Source organism: Saccopteryx leptura, chromosome 1 (assembly GCF_036850995.1).
Source record: "Saccopteryx leptura isolate mSacLep1 chromosome 1, mSacLep1_pri_phased_curated, whole genome shotgun sequence".
Taxonomy (NCBI): domain Eukaryota; kingdom Metazoa; phylum Chordata; class Mammalia; order Chiroptera; family Emballonuridae; genus Saccopteryx; species Saccopteryx leptura.
Window position 1 is genome coordinate 45,742,738 of NC_089503.1, and position 20,179 is coordinate 45,762,916.

At 46.0% G+C, this 20,179-nt stretch overlaps 1 protein-coding gene across 1 annotated transcript in view; it reads right to left on the bottom strand.

The window, feature by feature from the left end:
- Positions 1 to 6,431: 6,431 nt before the first annotated feature.
- Positions 6,432 to 20,179, bottom strand: part of SPON1 (spondin 1) — a 330,616-nt gene continuing 316,868 nt past the window's right edge. The window contains exons 10-16 of the mRNA XM_066365514.1: positions 19,910 to 19,985; positions 18,689 to 18,871; positions 13,717 to 13,887; positions 13,463 to 13,630; positions 12,110 to 12,274; positions 10,448 to 10,708; positions 6,432 to 8,739 (exon numbers count right to left, since the gene is read on the bottom strand). Coding sequence (XP_066221611.1) covers positions 8,576 to 8,739; positions 10,448 to 10,708; positions 12,110 to 12,274; positions 13,463 to 13,630; positions 13,717 to 13,887; positions 18,689 to 18,871; positions 19,910 to 19,985 — 1,188 coding nt within the window. The 3' untranslated portion in view covers positions 6,432 to 8,575. The remainder of the gene's footprint in view (positions 8,740 to 10,447; positions 10,709 to 12,109; positions 12,275 to 13,462; positions 13,631 to 13,716; positions 13,888 to 18,688; positions 18,872 to 19,909; positions 19,986 to 20,179) is intronic.

Below are 20,179 nucleotides of genomic sequence, written 5' to 3' on the forward strand. Positions count from 1 at the left end.
GGCAGTTTTAAGGCTTACCTTACTTGTTTCTCTTCCATCAGGGAGTGTAATCCTATGCTGCTTGGTGTATAATGTCTGAAACCAATTGTTTCACATATTTACTCCAGTTTTCTGATTGTCTAAGGTAGGAGGGTAAATCCAGTTTCTGTTACTTTGTGGTTGGAAGCTGAAGTTTCCTATTTGATTTCCATCATACAGTCAGAGGTGCCTTGTAGCCCTCTTAATCTATGACTTGAAATCTTTTCTCTATAGCTGGGGGGTTGGCAAACTTTTTTTGTAAAGGGCCAGATTGTAAATATCATCTTGGGCATTGTGGGCCATTTAGTCTCTGTATCATTGTAGCACTGAAGCAGCCATCAACAATGTATAAATGAATGAATGTGGCTGTGTTCCAATAAAACTTTATTTGTGGACACTGAAATTTGTATTTTCTATCATTTCCATGTGTCATGAAATATTAATCTTGAATTTTAAAAATAATTTATTTAAGATGGTAAAAACCCTTCTGTACAAAAACAGATGGAAAACTGGCTTTGATCTATGGGCCATGGTTTGCCAATCCTGCTCTTTAGCACATTGAATATTTGAGATCACATTTCTAACTTCAAATTTTCTTATGTTTCTTTATATATTTGGAAATTCAGGATTTCCTGAATTGAAAGTCATGAATATCTGTTCTAGGAATTTTCTTCCTGTAATGTTTAAAGATTTATAATATTTTAGAGTTGGACACTATGCCTTATTGACATACATTTTACAGTGATGATTCTTTAAATTAGGGACTTTGAGTTTTATAATATAAATTAGTCCCTTACTTTAAATTGACTTTTAAAATTTGCTGTAACAAGGTTGTATATACTTAAGGTCTAGCCTGTTTCTCTTCTTACTTTTAGCACCACTTACTCTAATTTATTTCTTTTCCCATTCCTATATAACGAGCCCATTGAACAGATGACTGGCAGGTAAATATGAGGAGGGAATGATAAAGTAGTGCCTTTCAATTACTTGACCACTTATGAATATTTAACCAATGACTGCTTATATAAAGTTTCAAAGTATTTTTTAGGGAGAAAAAAAGTATTTTTTTTTTTTGTATTTTTCTGAAGTTGGAAACGGGGAGGCAGTCAGACAGACTCCCGCATGTGCCCGACCGGGATCCACCCAGCATGCCCACCAGGGGGTGATGCTCTGCCCATCTGGGGCGTCGCTCTGTTGCAACCAGAGCCATTCCAGTGCCTGAGGCAGAGGCCAAGGAGCCATCCCCAGCACCCGGGCCAACTTTGCTCCAATGGAGCCTCGGCTGCGGGAGGGGAAGAGAGAGACAGAGAGGAAGGAGAGGGGGAGGGGTGGAGAAGCAGATGGGCGCTTCTCCTGTGTGCCCTGGCTGGAAATTGAACCCGGGACTCCTGCACTCCAGGCTGACGCTCTACCACTGAGCCAACCTGCCAGGGCAAAAAAAGGTATTTTAATTTAAACATATTTCCTTTGACAAACTTTACTAGGTGTTCTGGGGAAATGGATACATTTGAGCTTTTCCTTCCTACAAATTAGTATCTAGTGGAGGAAGGTTAAGAATGACAAAAACAAATGTCAGGGCTGTAGAGTTAAGGCCGAGTATGAGAAGCATGCAGTCGGTTCTGCAGAAGCGATGCTATATATTCCTCCTGGAAAATCTGAGGGAGTTTCTTAGTTACAAGTGGTGTTTTGGCTGGAGCTTTGCCGATTGATAGGATTTGAGGTGGAAAGGGGTGAGAAAGCTGGGAAGAGCCTGGGCAAAGGCACCAAGTTGGCAGAATGCAAAGTGTGTTCTGGGATTGGGATCTTAACCTAAAAGCATGTTAAGTTTAATGGGAAAAACTAATGGTAAAATATACTCAGCTTAGAATGTAGAGGGCTTTAAATAGGATAGTCCTTCTGTCTATAATGGAAAACTGCCAAGGATTCTGAACACAGGCTGCCTAGATCTGCTCTAGTGGTAGTTTGAATAGTGGAGAAACAATGAACTTAGGAAGGTGATCAGGTAAGATACTGGAATCGTGGAATCTCCTCATTCTGTTTGTTCTGCCTCTTTTGTCTCAGCCCCTTTTCTCACACCCAGGTTACCATAGAGGACTCTGTTTATTTCCATTTTGCCCTCACAAAGTTGTTATTTCAATGTGGCCATAGGGATATTTTTTAGACCATAAATTAAATATCACACTGCTGTTGAAAATCTGTCATCATCTCAGTACACTTTGGCTAATATCTGAATTTCTTACTGTGATATACAAGGAACTGTCATCTTCCTGCTTCTCATTTATGTTCAAGTTGATTTGCTTTCTTAGACCCCAGAACAGTGGTTTTCAACCTTTTTACACTTGGGGACAGGTGAAAATAGAGTTATTTTGGGGACTACTGAGGCAGAAATTATCCTGAGCATAAGTAAATTCGACTAAGATAATTGGGTCTGTAATCTTCATACAACATCAGGGTGGTTAACTTTCGTGGCCTGGGCCGAAATTTCTGGTGGACAGGTCTGCAGACGTGGTTGAAGGACACTTCCCTAGAACACACCACATATTTTCCAAATCAGTTGCTTCACTCAACTATTCCAAATAGTTGTTTTATCCATTTGCTCTTGGCTTAGGTGCTACATTCTCAGAGAGCCCTCTTGACTAGCCTCACACTGCTGCCCTGTATTTATGTAACTTATTTAATTTATTTAATTTCCACCTGTGATTATTTTGTGTCTTGTCTGATTTGCGTCTTAGTGTCATAAGCTCTGTGAGGGGAGAACCATGTCTATTGCTGTATCCATATTTCCTGGCACGTGCAGAAAAACCAACCATTTGATGAATGAATGAGCATAGGCAGCTCTAATTATAGAAATAAATGGTGATTGTGCCAGTTACAAATGGGGTTAGTCCAGGGGGCGTTTATGAGTGGGGAATGGGGCTCAAAAGAAGAGGCCAGGACTAGAAGTCCAGATTTAGAATTTATTCATTTAGAACTAATAGTTGAGATGGGAGTGGATTGAAATAGCAAGAGAATGTTTGAGGGAAGGTCAAAGGGTATATATACATTTGGAGGAAAAATAACATTGGGGGTAGAGGATTAAGAGGCAGCAAAAAGCTGAGGGAACAGCCAGAACCTGGAGAAATAACCAGGAAACTTCTTGTCAAGGATGTCGGGAAGGTGGGGGGGGGCCGGGGGGGGCGGGGGGGGGCGGAACCAGACAGGGACCAGGGAATAAGAGGCAGCAGTGGTGGTTTGGAGGTTGCTGATGACTGACATGTTTGTTTCAATCTGGGTGTAGGAACCAGATTATAGTAGATTGAAGTATGATTGGAGGGCAAGGAGGTGGGGAAAGTAAGTGAGCTACTCCTGAGAAATGCCATGGCAAAATCAGAGGACACTGGGCAGTTATCTTGCTCAACCGGGTAGGATATTAGAGGAGTAAGAAAAAGAGTGAGTGCAGGGTACTTAACTGTAGATATATAGGTATACAAGCCTGGAGGTAGATCTACTGTGTAGATACTGAAGCATTTAAAAAGCTCAAAAGCCTGGGGTTTGCACGCGGGCATCCTGTCCTGACGGTCCAGTAAGAATGGCGTAGTGTGGCCTGACCAGGTGGTGGCGCAGTGGATAGAGCGTCGGACTGGGATGCGGAAGGACCCAGGTTCGAGACTCCGAGGTCGCCAGCTTGAGCGCAGGCTCATCTGGCTTGAGCAAAAAACTCACCAGTTTGGACCCAAGGTCGCTGGCTCCAGCAAGGGGTTACTCGGTCTGCTGAAGGCCCGTGGTCAAGGCACGTATGAGAAAGCAATCAATGAACAACTAAGAAGTCACAACGAAAAACTAATGATTGATGCTTCTCATCTCTCTCCATTTCTGTCTTTCTGTCCCTGTCAATCTCTGCCTTAGTAAAAAAAAAAAAAAAAAAAAAAAAAGAGAGAATGGCGTAGTGTGGCCCTTCCCTGACTGTGGTGAAGAGCCGGTTTTTTAAAATTTTTCATTTTTACTTTTGTGGACTGATACTTTTGCTAAATGGAATAAAAATGAATTACTAGAAAAATAGTCATGCTCTTGGATATCATGCAGTGTCAGATTGTCACAAAACTTTCTAAGGGTTGGCTTTCAATTTCTGCATAGCCTTGTAGGGTGGTAACGATGCTTTGTGGATGTACTCAAGCTGCAGATCTCGCGTGGAGTAGCATTAACGTAGTAGGGAAGGGCGCAGAAGATTGGGGTGTTTTTCACGTTTCCCTCTGACTTCCAGATAAGCTAGTAAATTGCAGGTTAAGATCATGCAGTATGGCCTGACCTGTGGTGGCACAGTGGATAAAGCGTTGACCTGGAATGCTGAGGTCGCCGGTTTGAAACCCTGCACTTGTCTGGTCAAGGCACATAGGGGTGTTGATGCTTCCTGCTCCTCCTCTCTCCCCTCTCTAAAATGCAGTAGGCATTGCATACCAATACATTTTAAAAAAAGACTGCTTTTATAAACAACTAATGTAAAGGGGTCAGTAGTCTTGAATATGATGTTTGCCCTTTTCCTTTATGCTGATACTTAAGATTATTTGAGATAAAGAACTCTTTAAACACATAACTACTTAAAATATGAGAGCTATTACCAGTCAATTTTAATGCCAGGGAAGTAGCTAAGAATATAATCTGAGTTTTATGCAGAATTTAGAGCAATATGAGAAAATGTTAATGAATGCTAGCTTACATGACGATGTTATGCATGTTAAGTGGCAAGTCCAGAGTTGCGTTTTGCTCTGCTGCTACCTCGGACAAAGTATTGCATGTGTTCTCTATTTGTCAGGGTGTTTTCCGTTATAAGTGACAGGCACGCAACTCGAGCCAGCTTCAACATGAAGTGGGCATTTCCTGGTTTTTAAAGAAGTGGGAGACCTATGGGGTAAGACTGGTTACTAGTAACTGCTGTGTCAGGATGCGCTCAGGACTTGCTGTCGAGATGAGACCTGGCTCCATGGTGGAGGTGGGACAGGGGAAACCTTTAGTGTAAGAGCTGTATGGAAGCCTGAGGCCAGAAGAGAGCACCAACTGGCGCTGCTCTCCCATCCTCTTGGACACAGCAGTACTTGATTGAACCCAGGTCCCCTGGCTTAATGGCCTCTGCCCCCCTGCCCTGCAGAGCGTATGGAACCTTCTGAACCGACAGGGATGTCATTATTTAAATGTGTTATTTTAGTACAGATCTTTCGCTCACAGATTTCAGAGCATTTAAAATGAAGAATTATCCTCATGCTCATTAGCATTCAGCTGCTATTTATAGTTGGTTAGAGCACCTCACTCGTTTTCACAAGGAACTATTTTATTTTATTTTCATTCATTCTCTACTTGGGGCAATTTTTAAGAACAAAATGAATCATTCTGTTATTAAAATCAATGGTACCAAATAAGTAGTGGAATGTCTGTATCTTCCTCGATTCTGTGTTGTTGTGATTGGGGATTAAACATTTCTGCTTAGTTTTGTTTGGACAATCGTATCCATTTCTTTAAGATATAAATATTTAACTCTGGGGATAAAGGGACTGATTGTACAGTCCTGGTACACGCTAATATTGAACTCCTTTAAACCTGCCTGAGGAATGTGGGCTATTTGTTAGGCCACAGGAATAATTTGACACAGATAATTTTTTGTGTATTGACATTTTAGCCATGGGCTTGACCTGAACTACGTTTCATGTGAGAATGTACGCTTCCTTCCTGGAAGAAGTACACAGACTTGGAGTATGCCTAAAACAAGTTTAATACACAAAGTTCAAATGAAAAACAGCACAAAATCTTTAATTTTTTTTTAAATTTTGGGTCCAAAGAAGCCCAGGCTTTATTCTTATTTACTACAACAGTTTTCCTTCAAATAATGCATTGGCAAGGTGACAGGTGAGTGACCCAGTGTCTGGCTAGGGACTGTATCTCTGAACATACTGTAATCTTAAAATGTGGATGTAAATTGGAGTGCAACTGGTCTGGCATTGATAATATATATACAACCATGATAGCTACCCTTTGTACGGACATTTTTCCTGTGTTTGCTATCTCAAGTGCAAGTCCAAACAAATTTAATTTTCGTAGTAAAAAAATCTTTATTTCCAAAATGATTGGTTAGCCAGAAAAACTATAAATCACCTAACACAAGACTTTGGTAAAAAAGAGATTTGACGCTTCTTATAAATTTCCCCTTGTAAGCAAAAGAAATAACATTGATGTCACAAGAAAGATGTTACCCATTCTCTGCCATTAACAAGTTACCTGGTTTTCACTCTCCAAAATTAAGATTAAAAATGCACCCCGTAGGGACCAGATAAGAGTATGAGATACTAGTTACTTAGGGATCACCGTCTTGAGGAACTTTGATTTTCAGGGGTTGAGAGGAAGGATGCCTCTAGATTGCAAAGAGTAATGTTGCCCAAGTGGACAGATTTTGTATCAACATCTTTTTTTGTTTTTTTGTCCAGGTAGAAAATTAAGCATGTTATTTCTTTATGTTCCTTTGTGGAGGGAGAAAAGTGTTCATTTAAGGGCTATAATAATGTTGGCAACAAAGCTCCAGAAACTCAGAGATGTAGTAAGAATGGACCCTCCAGATTGAGGGAGCAAAAACTATCTTTAGCTGAATATGATTGAGGTGCATAACAATTGTAAACAGACGCAACCTTATGAACCCTTAATTAGTGTAAAAACACAAATGACCCATATGAGTTTTTTATTGAACAGTCTTCCTTGTGTTAAAATAATACAGATCCAGGTCTATATAGCATATATATGTTGTGTTTGGAAGTATCCTGATGTGTTTAATGCAGATTCTTAAAATAGTGTATTCAAAGCATTGTATGCATCTCATCCATGATACATATTTGGATTAAGCATAATGGAAAAAAAAAACTAGCAACAGAAATACAACTAATTTTAACAATGAATGAATAAAAACTGCTGATGGACTGCACTCAGTAAAATGTTCTTTTACACTAATCCTTGGTAGTCAGTTTCCCTGAACTCGGTGTACTTATATGAGTGCTGGGGAGGGGATGGATGAGCACAGCCTTCCCTCCCCATGGATATGTCGAGGATCAGAGCCCCGGGCTGGAGAGCCCACCTAGGGCTGACTTCCACCAGATTCTCTTGCCCAGCTTGGTTCTGTCATATTCCTTTCTCCTTAGATTTCTATCTTCCTTCTGAAGGTCCTGGCAGCACCTTTCCTTTTTACAGAAGAAAGAAAAGCTCTTTCTACATGGACAGTTTTATGATTAAAAACCCCCTTTAAAGTCCCAAGGAATGGCTTGGCGGGCTGCGAGGAGACTTAGCAAATGTTCGCATAAGTAAAAAAAAACCTGTTAGAACTGGTTTGAAGACTTAAAAGTCTAGATGTGTGTTGAAAGATTTTAAAAACTCAGGTTTGGGATTGCCAGGGAGGCCTCTTTTGCTGCCTTGGTTCTAGTAAGGACCTAGTATTGGAAACTTTATAAGGCTGGCCTGTTAGGAGAAGTGTGGCAAAAACGAACCAAAAAAAAAAAAAAAAGGAAAATCCTTTCTAGACTTAGTTACTCTTTGCATCAGGTACAAGAACTGGCAACCTTACATTCAAATAAAGCGGCCGTCATTTCCTTTGGGGTATCAGGAACCAGAATTAAGAGGTGAGATAAATGTATTAAGAATTTCTCAGTGAGAGAAGAAAGCCATCCAGCATCCGTGTCCCTCTTCGCATCTACCAGCCATGTTTTCCCCAAGAACTATTGATTACTGATGATGAGGAGACTCAACAAGGGACCTAAAGCTCTGCTACGTTAAAAGAGATGAGCAAACAACAGCTTTCTGCAGAAGGAGTGGGCCAGAGATGAGAGGCAGAGGAGCTGCTCTCCTTGTCTGAGGGGGCATGTTTCCTGCTGCACCTGGGACCGAGACAGAACCATTTCCAGGCACAGCTGCCTGTTTATGGAGGCCTGTTTATGCCTGTCCTGCACCCAGGTGGATGCTGCAAAGGACACATTTCCGTTTGGTACAGGGTGGCTGACACTACCCATGTCTGCTGTGGAGGGCTGGCTGAGGATGAGGCAGGGTGGCTGACACCACCCATGTCTGCTGTGGAGGGCTGGCTGAGGATGAGGCAGGGTGGCTGACACCACCCATGTCTGCTGTGGAGGGCTGGCTGAGGAGGAGGCAGGGTGGCTGACACCACCCATGTCTGCTGTGGAGGGCTGGCTGAGGAGGAGGCAGGGTGGCTGACACCACCCATGTCTGCTGTGGAGGGCTGGCTGAGGAGGAGGCAGGGTGGCTGACACCACCCATGTCTGCTGTGGAGGGCTGGCTGAGGAGGAGGCAGGGTGGCTGACACCACCCATGTCTGCTGTGGAGGGCTGGCTGAGGAGGAGGGAGCCCTCCTCAGCCTCTGCCCACCAAGAAGTAAACAGAAGGGATGGCTCTGGCATCCACAGAATACTGGGCTAATAACACTGCAGAAATGAAAACTAGTGTACACGATTTACATTGCCTTAAACAAACAAGCAAACGGTCCAGCCACTGGTGACCCTGGAATCTAGAGTGCAGCCCTGGCCCATGTGGACCCTTGCTAACAAGGGTGAACGTTGCAGGCTCTGATCTCCTTCTTGTCTTTGCAGCTGGTAAACTGGGAGCTTTTGAACCTCTTCTTTACAGTCATGTAGCGTTCCTGGATCCCGCCTCCACACAGTTTGGTGCATTCCGACCAGGCTGTCCACGGGCGCATCCTACAGCCTGCAAGCAGGAGAAGCCTGGTTAGGCTGGCAGGAAATGGGGACAGACATGAGGGCTGAACTCGAGTCAACAACTGTCAAATATAGTTCTCTGGGCTTCTCTTCTGCTCCTGTATATAATAAGTTTTGAATTAAATAATGGTTGGAGTCCTTATACCACTAGTTCATAGGTGATAGACTACAAATACTTTGCAGCTCTTCCCACCAAGGGGCAGCCTATTATTCCTCCACCTCTTGAATTTGGGCTTGATTATATGACTTGCTTTGGCCAATGGGACAAGAACAAACAGCCTGGAAAAAAAAAAAAAGCATGCTGGGGACCCTTTCATCATCATGTAAGAGAGCCTGACTAGACTGTTGGAAAGATCACGTGGAGGGGCCCCGCCACCCTAGCTGAGCCCCAGAAATGCAGGTGAGGCTGGTGTAGACCTTCCAGCCCCAGGTGAGCCATTCACTGACAGTAACCACATGACCAAGCCTAAGCTGGGCCACAGGAGGCATCCAGCTGAGCCAGCCCAGGTCACTGAAGCACAGAATCCTTTTAAATGGCTGCTGTTTGGGGGTGACTCAAACCCCAGCAACCACTCAGGGTACAGTCAACCACTTCTTTATGCTGTGCTCCCCAAGTACTTAGCCCCCCAAATACTAAGTAAAGTCAAGTATAATCTGTTATTTTTCCTCCATAAACATGTCCTTCTCAAAGAGAACTTCCCTGACCCCAGATGTCCGGGTAGATCTTTAATAAAAAGTTTCTTTGGTGCTGTATATATGACTCATTTGTAGAAGCATTTGTGGTCATTCAATACCAGGCTAAGTTTCATGGAGGAGAAGACCATGGCATAGTGGCTGCCTGGCATATAGTTGGGCTTAAATAAATGTTCACTGGCCACCTGACTACCACATGCAACAGACACTTTGATCTGTGAGCAGCTTCCTATCGGAAAGATCATGAACTTGTTGGGTGGCGCCTCATATGTGCATTTCTCATCGCCCTGGATGGAACGCCTTAAGGAAGAGAGAAGAAAAAGGGAGTAATCTGACCTATGCTTTTAAAAACAGTTTAACGCAATATACCCTTAATTTTCACATTTATGTGGGCACCGACCTCACCCACTCTAGGGAATCCAAAGACCATCCATTGGCCTGTACCCAAGACTGAACCATGGATCTTCCCAACTCATTGTTTCATGGTTGCTGATGACTCTGCAGTCTTGGCTTGGACCAGCGTGTTCAGCACTGAATCCTCAGATGGGGAGATTTTTTCAGTCCTGAAACTCCCTCAAGTTATGTGAGGGGGTGGGGGGGAATCACCTCTCTCCTAGGCTACACACTAAACTTAATAACTGGCCTCTATGCCTCTGGTTTACCACCTACGAACCACTCCGATATCTGTGGAAGTCACTTTCCTAAAACCATCACCTGTAGAACCAAGACTCAAATCCTCAGCAGACCACCAGACCTTTTATGGTCTGGTCCCCACCGCTCCAGCCTGGTTTCCCACCTGTCCCTTGTCCTTTGCTCCACCTGGATCCCAGTTTTTGCTTGAACATACCATGCTCTTTGGCATCTTTGTGCCTTTGCAATTACTGTTCCTATTGCTTGGATGCCCTTCTCTAACTGACAAACTCCTACAAGTTCCTCAAAACCCACTCTAATTTCCCCGGCTTTGACAGCTCCCTGAACTCCAGCCTTACACTTGGGAGTGGTACCTGGGAACTGCTCCCTGTCAGACTCCTCCCTCAGCTGCTCGCTCCTCCGGCTCTCTCTGGCCTCTCTCCAGCGCAGCTTCTGGATGGAGGGGTGTCGGCACTTCCGGAGGCGGCACTTTTTTCGCTGCACAGTCTCTGGGCAGGGTGCTCCTCCAAACTGAGGCTCCATTTGGATCATCCGGGTTCGAATCATGTGGCCTTTCCCACATGATTTGTTACATTCTGACCATTGGGACCACTCAGTGAGCTCACAGTCAATGGCTGGCAAGACACAAATTGGCATGAGTATCTCATGTCTGAAACAAGATATGGTCACTTACGCTATCCTTTCAACATCTCAACACATGCCTATGAGAAATGCAAAGCAACAGCCCCTGGCCTGTTGGCTTGGTGGTAGAGCGTCGACCTGGTGTGTGGATGTCCTGGGTTCGATTCCCAGCCAGGGCACACAAGAGAAGCACCCATCTGCTTCTCCACCCTTCCCCCTCTTCTTCCTCTCTGTCTCTCTCTTCCCCTCCTGTAGCCAAAGCTCCATTGGAGCAAAGTTGGCCCGGGCGCTGAGGATGGCTTCATGGCCTCCACCTCAGGGACTAGAATGGCTCTGGTTGCAATGGAGCAACACTCCAGATGGGCAGAGCATCACCTCCTAGTGGGCATGCCAGGTGGATTGGGGTAGGGCGCATGCAGGAGTCTGTCTCTCTGCCTCCCCACTTCTCACTAAAGAAAAAAAAGAGAGATGCAAAGCAGATGCTGTTATTCCATTTCACAGAGGAAACCAAAGCTCCAAGAGGCAGACTGACTTCACCCAGCCCATGTGGTTGGTAAGCAGTAGAGGCAGAATTGGTGCCCAGGTCATAACCCACATCCTGTGGCTTCTCTGTGACTCAAGAAGGCTTTGGGGGGACTTTACAGATGTGTTCAGAGCCTCTTGCCTTGCTCTGAACTTCTGGACTAGATCTGAATCTGGGCAGGCAGCCTGAGTAATAAGGAAGGGGGAGCAGGAGACTGCAAGTGCGTTTCAGAGGATGCCAACAGAGGGCGTTAACCGAGCGTGTCTGACTTTCCAACACCTGAAAGAGAAGCTCTCTTGGAAGACTAGCCAGGAAAACAGGCTCTCTCCCCTTGGTTTAGTCCCCGTGTAATACATATAGCGAGCGCACCACAGAGATTTTGGAGGAGGGGGTGGGCAGTGAGCTTTTGCGAGCTTGTTTTTCTGCTTGCTGGTCTTACCATGGCTGCAAGAGTACAGGAGGCAGGGATTCAATGTTTACCCCCTGGCCATGGATAAATAAAATGGTCAGAGGGAGAAGGAATAAAACTTAAAAGTTGGAAAATCCATTGGCCAAACAGCCCCTAATTGGGGATGGGGGTTAGGGGAGGGAACTAAGAAGTAAGGTTTACTGAGCTTTGTGCTAAGTGTTTCTCATCTAGGTCTCCCATTTAGACTCCGTAGCAACTTGCAGTGTGTGCGCTTTGTAGATGGTAGTGGGATCCTTGTGATTAAAGAGGAGATTGACTGAGAGTTTAAATAACTTCGCCAAATTCATGCTCTTTCTTCCCACCAAACAAACTTGACAATCTAACAGTGTGATCCTGCACAGTGCTGGTTAAGAAGCCCGCACAGGGAACAGAGTGGTGGGCTTGCGGGAGCTCCGGACTTACGGCATTCTGGCAACATGCACTTTTCCACCTGCTCCAGCTCCTCGTTACAGTCCCCGAGCTCGGCCAGAGACTTGAGCATCCGCTGTCGGGTCCGTGTGCCCTTCCCACAGGTCACGCTGCAGTCGCTCCACTCAGACCACGGGGACAGCAAGCATGGGATGGTGTCTAGGCCGAGAGCCAGGTGTGCCACTGAGAATAGGCCCCTTTGCTTTCTTTGATCTCTGTGCCCTCCCACCTCCTGTCCCCCCACTTTGGCTCCTGGGGTAAAGTGAGATTGACTGATGGGTTCAGATACTCAAGTGAAACCCATGAAGTAGGCAAGGAGCGGCCCGGCAGACTACTTGTCACTCTCCTGAAACTCCCCTGATCCTGCTGGAGGCAGACATGACATTAGATGATATTGAATATACAGGTAACATGGATACACAAGTCCCTACTTGAAACACCACTGAGGGTCTACATAGGGTCTTACTAGAGACAGAAACATCCATCCCACCAACCCCAGGAACCAACAGTAAGAGATAAACTCAATGCTGCAGTTTTGGCCACTGGTGCCCAAACTCCTAGAATGTGTATGTAGTGTGTGCCTGTGTACAAATGTGTACTGATGCGTGGGCCTGTGGGCAACTCTGCGTAGAGCAGGGGTCGTGATGATTTTTGGGGCCAGGCAAATCCAATGTAAAAGAGTGGGGAGGCCTAGGATGACCTGGGGAATGTGCATCCACCTAAATATATTATTACCCTCACAAAGCTATTCTGGGGTTCTATAAACACAGCTGCAGGTGAATTCTATCCAGAAGTCACCAATTCCTAGCATTGCTCAGAGCAGGGGTCCCCAAACTGCAGCCCCCTGAGGCCATTTATCCGGCCCCGCCGCACTTCTGGAAGGGGCACCTCTTTCATTGGTGGTCAGTGAGAGGAGCATAGTTCCCATTGAAATACTGGTCAGTTTGTTGATTTAAATTTACTTGTTCTTTATTTTAAATATTGTATTTGTTCCCGTTTTGTTTTTTTATTTTAAAATAAGATATGTGCAGTGTGCATAGGAATTTGTTCATAGTTTTTTTTTATAGTCCAGCCCTCCAACGGTCTGAGGGACAGTGAACTGGCCCCCTGTGTAAAAAGTTTGGGGACCCCTGGAGAGTGTCCCTCAATGGAGGCCACACTTTCTGGGTCTGTTGGATGTCCACACAACTATAGCCTTCATCTTGATCCTAGCAGTGCCATGCACCACAGTGGACCACTTTTTCCCCTGCACTTGCCCAACCTTGACCTTGATGGAGGTGGTAGTAGGGGATACTGTGGTCCTCCATACTGTCCCCGTCCCGTCTCCCGTCTCCCACGCCCACTCACGGCACTCAGGCATCATGCACTTCTCTGCCTGAGAAGTCTCGGCCTTGCACATGGAACCGTCCGCTGGGCTCATCTTGACCATGCGGTGCCGCTTCTTCATGCCCATCCCGCAGGTGGCGCTGCACTCATCCCACTCTCCCCACTCGGTCATCAGGCAGCTGCTGGAAGCTGGGAAGTTCCGTGGCCTTGGAGTCGTGTTGGCTGCCTCGGGAGTGGCGCCCGCCCCACCGCGCCCGCCCGGTGCCCCCACTCACAGCACTCCTCGTTGACCGTGCACTTCTCTGTTTCTTCGGTGGGCAGCGTGCACACCGAGCCGTCCTCTGGGAACTGCTTCACGTACCTCTCCCGGGACCGCACACCCATGCCGCAGGAGATGCTGCAGGGCGACCAGGTGATCCACTCGGACATGGTGCAGGTGGAACCATCTGCAACACACAGAGTGGATGCTGCAGCCCGACCATCGCCTGCCAGGGCGTGATTCAGACACTACAGCGTGACCCAACTCCCTAAGGGCAGGAATCAAGAAGGAACCAGCTGGCTGTCGGGGAGTTAGGCAGTTGAGGATGTAAGGGAACATAAAAAGGCATGCATTTTTAAAGCAGAAACTTCTCAAGAAGAAATGAAATGCCTTTTTCCAGGTACATGGGGCAGGCAGTAAGGATTATTCCTTATCCAACGATAATACATATGAAAGACACTTGGATGGAGAGAAGGATGTTTTATATATATAAGATGTGTTATAAGATAAAATTTGATTTACATATAAGTCATAATCCACTTGTATGGTCTGGGATGTATCACACATAAAAGATCATTAAATAAAATGTTAGCATTCACTCCCTCAGTCACTAACCACATTTTAAGTGCTGACTAGACAGGCATGCCTAGTGGCTACCATATTGGACAGTGCAGATATATAATAGAATATTTCTGTTGTGACAGAAAGTCCTACTGGACAACACTGGAAAACAAGTGTGTGTGTGTGTGTGTGTGTGTGTGTGTGTGTGTGTATATATATATATATATATATATATATATATATATATATATATATATAAAAATTATATATTCTGAGTTACTGTTTAAGTTCTTTTTTTTTTTTTCTTCATTTTTTCTGAAGCTGGAAACGGGGAGAAATAGTCAGACAGACTCCCGCATGCACCCGACCGGGATCCACCCGGCACGCCCACCATGGGGCGACGCTCTGCCCACCAGGGGGCGATGCTCTGCCCATCCTGGGCGTCGCCATATTGCGACCAGAGCCACTCTAGCGCCTGGGGCAGAGGCCACAGAGCCATCCCCAGCGCCCGGGCCATCTTTGCTCCAATGGAGCCTTGGCTGCAGGAGGGGAAGAGAGAGACAGAGAGGAAAGTGCGGCGGAGGGGTGGAGAAGCAAATGGGCACTTCTCCTGTGTGCCCTGGCCGGGAATCGAACCCGGGTCCTCCGCACGCTAGGCCGACGCTCTACCGCTGAGCCAACCGGCCAGGGCCTGTTTAAGTTCTTTTGCTCAGAGGAACCTGAGACTTTGGTTATTGTCTAAAGCTGCCAGTTCCCGGTCTAGAAAAACAGATGAGAGAATTTTGCTCCTGAAGGGAAGAGAGGGTGGCTGGCCTTGGGAAGTAGGGAGCTGAGGGCTAATTTGTAACCAAAGAGCAGCTTATACTAAGTGGCCACAGGCATCTCAATGCCTCAGTTGAGGTTGGTAACAAAGAAGAGAAGACCCCAGCTGCCAATGGGGAGTAAATGGTGGGGTGGCAAGTGGGGTGAGAATGTCTGTGTGTGTCAGGAGAGGGGGACATAGAGGAAGAATGAGAAAGGCAATGGAACCAACCTTCTGTGTTGGTATCTTGGATTAGATATGGCTTTGCTCCCATGAGTGGGTGTTGGCAAAGGCCATGACCATGTAGGAGACACTGGGAATGTTGATGAAAAAGATAATTGAATCTCTCAGCATGGCTTGGTGGTCTTGTTTCCTGGGTGGTGGTAGTGTGCTGCTCCTGTTGGAAATTGTGTGTGTGTGTGTGTGTGTGGTGTGTGTATGCGTGCACTTGCTTAAAAAAGAAGAAAAATTCAGTCACCCATCTACACCTACTCATTTATTCATGTCAATAAGGACATTGAATATTCAGAGGTATGCTCTGAGGTTAAACAGATGTGTAAGATATGGATCTTGTTCTACTCCACGAGAGAGAGAGAGAGAGAGAGAGAGAGAGAGAGAGAGAGAGAAACTGACAATAATTCCAGGTATTGAAAATATGACAACAGAGGTAAGCATAGAAGAGAGGAAGAAGTAATTTCTTCTGGGAGTTGTGGGGAAGATTTCACACAAGAGGGCACATCTGAGAGAACTTTGTTGGGTAATGGGTATTTGCATTTCAGGTAAAGGGAAGAGCTTATGCAAACACCCCTGAAGAGACTGTACATGTGTGTGGTATTGGGAGAAGAAACTAGAAGGGACAAGCAAAGTCAGAGTGTGAGGCCAGCCTGCACATGTCCACAGGCCTGCGCACGTGTGGTGCCTACACACTGTTATTTAACCTTTGGACCGTGTAGCTATCAATGCTGGTGATGTAGTGAGAAATCATAGCTGGAACCCACATGTTAGACCCCAAGGCCAAAGCTAACTAAAAGTACATGTACAACCAATAAGATAATTATGTTCCAGTGTGATATGGTTGGAGGTACAGGTTTCCCATAACCTGGCAAGACATTCAATAAGCACATGAAAAGATGCTTACCATCACTAATCATTATACCAAAACCATAATGAGATACCATCTGACATTCATTAGGATGGCTACTATAAAATAAAAACAGAGGGAGGGAAGGAGGGAGAGGGGGAAGGGGAGGGGGAGGGGTACAAAAAAAAACTGGATAGAGGGCGACGGAGGACGATCTCTCTTTTGGAGATGGGTATGCAGCAGAACTGAATGGCAAGGTAAACTGGAAATGTTTTCTTTGAATATATGTACCCTGATTTATTGATGTCACCCCATTAAAAAAAATAAAAAATAAAAAAAATAAAAACAGAAAATACAAGTGTTGAGGATGCAAAGAAATCGAAACCCTGTGCACTGTTGGTGGGAATGTAAAATGGTACAGATGTTGTGGAAAACAGTACGGCAGTTCCTCAAAAAAATTTAAAGTAGAATTACTGTATGACCCAACAATTCCACTTCCAGATATATACTAAAATCAGAGTCTCAAAGATTGAAATCAGAGTATTTGAAAGTATTGAAATTAGAGATTCAAAGACACCTGTATACCGATCGATGTTCATAGTATCGTTATTCACAGTTATTAAAATGTGGAAGCAACCCAAGTGTCCATTGATAGATGTGTGAATAAACAAAATCTAATATGTACATATAATGGAATATCATTCGGTCTTAAAAAGGAGGTAAATTCTGACATATGCTGCAACATGGATGAACCTTGAGTACATTCAGCTAAGTGAAACAAGCTTGTCTCAAAAAGACAAATCCTGTCTGATCACACTTACACGAGGTCCTAGAATAGTCACATTCACAGAGACACAGTAGAATGTGGTTGCTAGGGGCAGGGTGGGGGTGGGGAGGTGAATGGGGAGTTACTGTTTAATGGGTACAGAGTGTCAGTTTTGCAAGGTTAAAAATAAAATAGTTGTAGAGATGGACAGTGGTGATGGTCACACAACAATGCGAATGTACTGAATGCCACTGAACTGTGCACTTAAAAATGATTCAGATGGTAAATTCGATGTTATATACTACAATAAAAAAAATGGAAGCAAAAAGGAGGCCCAGCCCAATACGTTATAGAGCTGTCAGTACCACCTGGGAGCCACCTGCACTGTATAACGAAGGTCTGTTCCCTGTGAAGGGGTGAGGACCCTCACTCCCACTGCGGGCCTTAGCCAGACAGCCCCCAGCCCCAGCCCAAGGAAGGGAGAGTACCTCCACCATTGACAGGCCTGTCACAACCTCCTCCCTGCCTGTTTGTGGGAATGTCAGGGTTCATTCACCTCTGAAGTGTCTTATCCTGGGCACACGTGACAGTAAACCACTGTGCAAGTGCAGCCGGGAGAGGCATTTAAGACCGTCCCAGGAAGGGCCATAGAGTGAATGACCTTCACATTCTCTCACTGCAGTTCAGAGACGGTTAAGTTCTCAGAGGACAGAGTATAGATCAGTCCAGACAGAGAGGAGTCGTGCACTGGAAAGTAGGCGGCTGACCTTTGCACAGCAATCAGCTTAGTGCCATCTGGAAGCTTGAGCCATCGTGACATAGGTGGTGCAAGCTCATAGCTCAAGCTTGACCTTTGAGCAGTTGCAGGGGAGAGAGACAGTCTAAGAATCCTGCGATCAGCCCCCAGGTCCCGACACAAGGAAGTGACTGCTCTGACTCGGGCTGAAGCAGGCCATGAAGCTGTCAATGACACAGAATCAGGGCAATGGATGTAGATTTAATTTCGTCTAACCTGTTCATCTGCTTCTTAAAAAGAGGTTGGTTGGTGTTGAGGCCCCCAAGCAGGCTGCTTATTACTTGTAATTTGTCATGAGATGTTTGTTAGCACTTTGGTAACTTGTGTATATTTTCTTGCATGGCCAGAAAAGGAAGCGTGTTCAATCAATCCCCAAAATTCTTTCTTTTTTCTTTTTCTCTTAGTGAGAGGAGGGGAGATAGAGAGACAGACTCCCACATGTGCCCCAACTGGGATCCACCTGGCAACCCCTGCCTGTGGCCGATGCTCTGTCTGTCTGGGGCCATGCTCACAACTGAGCTATTTGTAGTGCCTGAGGTGGAGGCGCCAAGGAGTCATCCTTAGCACCTGGGGCTGATGTGCTTGAACCCATGGCTGTGGGAGTAGAAGAGAGAGAGAGAGAGAGAGAGAGAGAGAAGGGAAATGGGGAGGTGGAGGGGGAGAAGCAGATGCTGTTTTTCCTGTGAGCCCTGACTGGGAATTGAACCCAGGACATACATACACCAGCTGATGCTCTACCTTTGAGCCAACCAGCCAGGGCTCCCAAAATTCTTTTGATGTCATAAGACATGTTCTGTGTTCATAGTCTTAGAGACACTATTGGAGGTGTGGGATGGCCCTATGTGAAACCCACTGACAGTCAGGGTCTTGGTGTCCCATTAGGGACTTGGCCCTACCAGGCATGAGAGGACAGCATCATGAGGCAGCACTGTCCTCTCCTGTGCTCCTGCCAGCCACTGGCTGGCCTGGGTTGTCTCCTCACCTTCGTCACTGCAGCCCGGGCCCATGCAGGGCTGGAAGTCCTGGGTGTCGGGGCAGGGGACACTGAGGTCCAGCTGTGCCTTCAGCATGCGCTGCCGCATCCGCTTGCCTTTGTCGCAGGTGGAGGAGCTGCAGGCGGACCACGGAGACCAGTTGGAGTAGATGCAGGTTTCAGGGGTGTCATCTGGGAAGAGCACGTGACAGGTTTTCCCTGGGATTTTGTAGATTCTGGGACTAGCCCTCTTCCCAGACAAGCACATTTGAGGACAGGAAAATCCCTGCAGCCTGACTGGCCTCCATGAGCCTGGTACTCCTGGGATGGAAGCAAGCCAGTCGCTTCCCCTTAAAAATTAATAAAATTTTAGCATTCTACTAATACACACCTAAATAACCTAAGAATAAAGAAAGTCTGTCTTACTATCCCTTCTCCTCGACACATGGGGGTCGTCTCATTCCCAGTCCCTCACCGTGGCAGACGTAGTTCCCACAGGTGTGGGTACATCAGGGGCGGTTTGGGGAAGCACAGGTTTTTCTGTGTGGCTGCTTCATCTTCCCAGTGGTCACGATACACACACAGGTGTCATGACAAGGATAAGAGCAGCAATTGCTCACTGAGCACTTATTATGGGCCAACATCATTCTAAGGCCCCTGCGTGTTTTCTATACCCTTGGAGGCACACAACAACCGTCTATGAGGCAGGTTCTGTTAAAATTCCCCTTTTGCAGGTGAGAAAACCGTGGTAGAAAGGTGAGCTCATCTGAGGCAAGAGAGTGCAAGCCCAGGTTGTCTGGCTGCAGATGGCGTGAGAAAACGTGGACCAGAGCCAGGGCTCTGCCACGCTCTCCTGGCGGGAGGATCTGGCCTGGCTTTTCTTGCTGGGGGAGGGGACTCACTTGCGTCTTCCTTACAGGCCAGTGTGAGAATCAAAGCAGAGGGGCATCTGAGGACTGCGAAGCCTATGCCAATGCCACTTACACGATCGTTTTAAAGGCCCAACACTGCAGAGGGCATATATACCCCAGTGTCACACCTGTCTCAATTTCTGGTCCTCTGTGCCCAGTCTTGGCCTTGCTTTGGAATACATCTCTTAAGCAGAAGTCCTCCAAGATGGGATCCCCAAGTCAAAGGATATATTTGTGACTTTTAAAACATGTTAGCAAACTACTTTCCCAAAAGGTTGGGCCAATTTGTGTTGCCACCCGCAACAGAGGGAAACGGTACCTTCATCTTTCTCTTCCGGAGCAAGGTCAGCTACAATATCATCCACGTTGTCAGGTACAATATTGCACTGCTCCCCCTGCAAAAGGAATTTTACTCGGAGGGCTCACATGGAATGTGTGAAGGAAAGATGAGGGGAGATGTAAAAGTGAATGCCCACACCGTGTGTACAAGGCAGAGTTCTGGGCCAACATTTACAATCTGACTGAAAAAGAACTGGCCATAAGCCCACAGCTTCCACTTCCTGACCCATGGCAGACGTGAGCACTTGCT